A 2500-nucleotide genomic window follows, 5' to 3' on the forward strand; every position below is an offset into this window, starting at 1 on the left:
CTTCACACCCAGCTCCAGCGCGTACCACTGCAGCGTAGCTACGTACGCCGCGCGACGCTTACGTAATGACGTAGTCACGCCTGGGCAGGTCACATCCGGATTGGTTTAAAGCGTCCAACTGAATTTAGACAGCTTCCTTAACTCTGTGTTTATGCATGTATATACATACAGTTTTTTACTATTTATATATATATAATATACAAACAATATTAAAAATAAATAAACTCTAAAAAAAAGCGCTTATACTGTGTATTATCTCAGTTTAATGTGATCTTTGTTTATTTATTTGTTTGTATATTACACTGTATATATGCATATATATGCATATATATATATATGTGTTTGGGATTATTTTATATATATATATATATATATATATATATATATATATATATATATATAAACCAATAAATAAATGAAGATCACATTAAAGATGGTACACAGTATATAAGCGTAGAGTTCAGGAGCTGTTTACATTCAGTTGGAAAATGTTGTATACTGTATATATATATATATATATATATATATATATTGGATATTTGGAACAGAAATTCCACAATATATATATATACATATATATACACACACACACACACACACACACACACACATATATACACATATATACGTATATACATCTACCTATATACACACATATACATCTGTACATACATATATAGAACAGTAAATCATTATTTATTAAGAAAAACCCGCAATTGTTTGTTGAGATTCAACTTCTTTTAATTAAAAAGCACAACTTCACACTCCATATTGCCAGTAGATACATTTAATGTGTATACGTTCCCGTTGGTATTTTTGAACTCGAACCTACGCATGCCCTTTTATCTTGAGTAGCTTTTTAAAAGCCAGCTTGAAATCGTCATTGAAGCTGGTGTACAGCAGGGGGTTGATGAGAGAGTTGATGTAGCCCAGCCAAGTCAGGACGTCCGAGACGAGCGGAGAAGGCTGCACCATCCGCAGGCCAACGAGGACCTCCTTCAAAAAGAAAGGCAGCCAGCAGAGGATGAAGGCCCCGAGGATGAGGCCGAGGATTCGAGCCGCTTTCCTCTCGCGCGAGGTGCATATTTGGTTCTTCTCGTCCTGCCCGTCCACCTCAAAGGACGGCATGCGGACGCTGGTGTTGAGTTTGTCGGTAGCAAGCGTGGGATCCGAGTTGGACAAGTCGGACACGCAGAACGCATTGGAGACACGACAGTGGTCCACCGAGTTCTGGCTGCCCATGCTGCGGCTGCTGAGGTGCCGAGAAGAGCCACGCTTCTGGTACAGCGTTTTCGCTGCATTGTAAATCCTGTAGTATAAGATAAGAATGACGATCATGGGGATGTAAAACGCCCCGACCGTAGAGTATATTGTGTATCCCAAGTGATCGTGCTCTATGACGCACTGCTGGAGGCCGCCTCTGCTGGGCCTCTGCCTCCAGAACAAGGGCGGCATGGATATAAAAACGGAGATGACCCAGACTATCCCCACCATAATGGTGGCGCGGCGGGCTGACCTCTTGCGAGCGTACTCGATAGCTTTGGTGATGGCCCAGTACCGGTCCAGGGCGATGACGCATAGGTGTAGGATGGAGCAGGTGCAGCAGGTCATGTCCACGCTCAGCCACAGCTCGCACACCACCTGACCCAGGGTCCACGTCTCCATGGTCATGTAGAGGATGCTGATGGGCATCACGAGGAGCGCCACCAGGAAGTCAGTGACGGCAAGAGAGCAGATGAGGTAGTTGGCGGGCAGGTGGAGCTTCTTGGTGGTGTAGATGGCGGCGATGACAGCGGCATTGATCAGCGCGGTGAGGAGGGTGAGGAGGCCGAGAACGACCACCGTGGCCGCCATTCCGTCCGTGAACGGGACCACCTGTGGGCTGCTGCCGGGCGGGACGGTGCAGTTTGTGATGTTGGGTCCTGAGGTGCTCCCCACTGGGAAGCTTTCCATGTTCATCCCCGGACCCAGGACCCCTCCTCCTCCTCCTCCACCACTTCCTCCTCCCTGGAATCACTCCCAGGGAGACAATTCTCCCTCCTCCAGATTCAAAGGTCAGTCTGAAACAACAAAAAACAGGCAAACAGTTACATGAGAGGCAGCCATAGTGCACTTTTTGTGCTCTCAACTCAATCCAGGCTGCTTCCTGCCTTCAACACAATGCATGCTGGGATACTCTGCAATACTCTGAGATATGTGTTACTTTGGTTTTCATGTTAAGGTTTAATTGTGAAGTGTGTGTGGTCTGTTAGTTAGTCCAATGGTTTGGTGCATGACAGATTTGATGTATATTTATAACAAGTAGATAAATCCAAATGTTTTCGGTAATGTTTTTCCATTGTGCCACAAAGAAAAAAAAGAGTATTTAATCTATTCAATTTGTGCACAAATATACTTGCAAAAATATACTTCTTTTCTAAACACTTTTCTAAACCCAAGTTAAAAAAGTGCTCAAAATGTTCAAATAAATGAAAACCAGAAAAAATTCAAGCAAAATCTG

At 44.0% G+C, this 2500-nt stretch overlaps 1 protein-coding gene across 1 annotated transcript; it reads right to left on the reverse strand.

The window, feature by feature from the left end:
- Positions 1-828: 828 nt before the first annotated feature.
- On the reverse strand, positions 829-1953 carry htr1e (5-hydroxytryptamine receptor 1E; the record flags this gene model as incomplete). Its single annotated transcript, XM_079215709.1, has 1 exon — positions 829-1953. One exon carries the CDS (start codon positions 1951-1953, stop codon positions 829-831), a length of 1125 nt encoding a protein of 374 aa, XP_079071835.1.
- Positions 1954-2500: the final 547 nt, after the last annotated feature.

The sequence above is a fragment of the Taurulus bubalis genome (assembly GCF_910589615.1).
Source record: "Taurulus bubalis genome assembly, chromosome: 3".
NCBI classification, from domain to species: Eukaryota; Metazoa; Chordata; class Actinopteri; order Perciformes; family Cottidae; genus Taurulus; species Taurulus bubalis.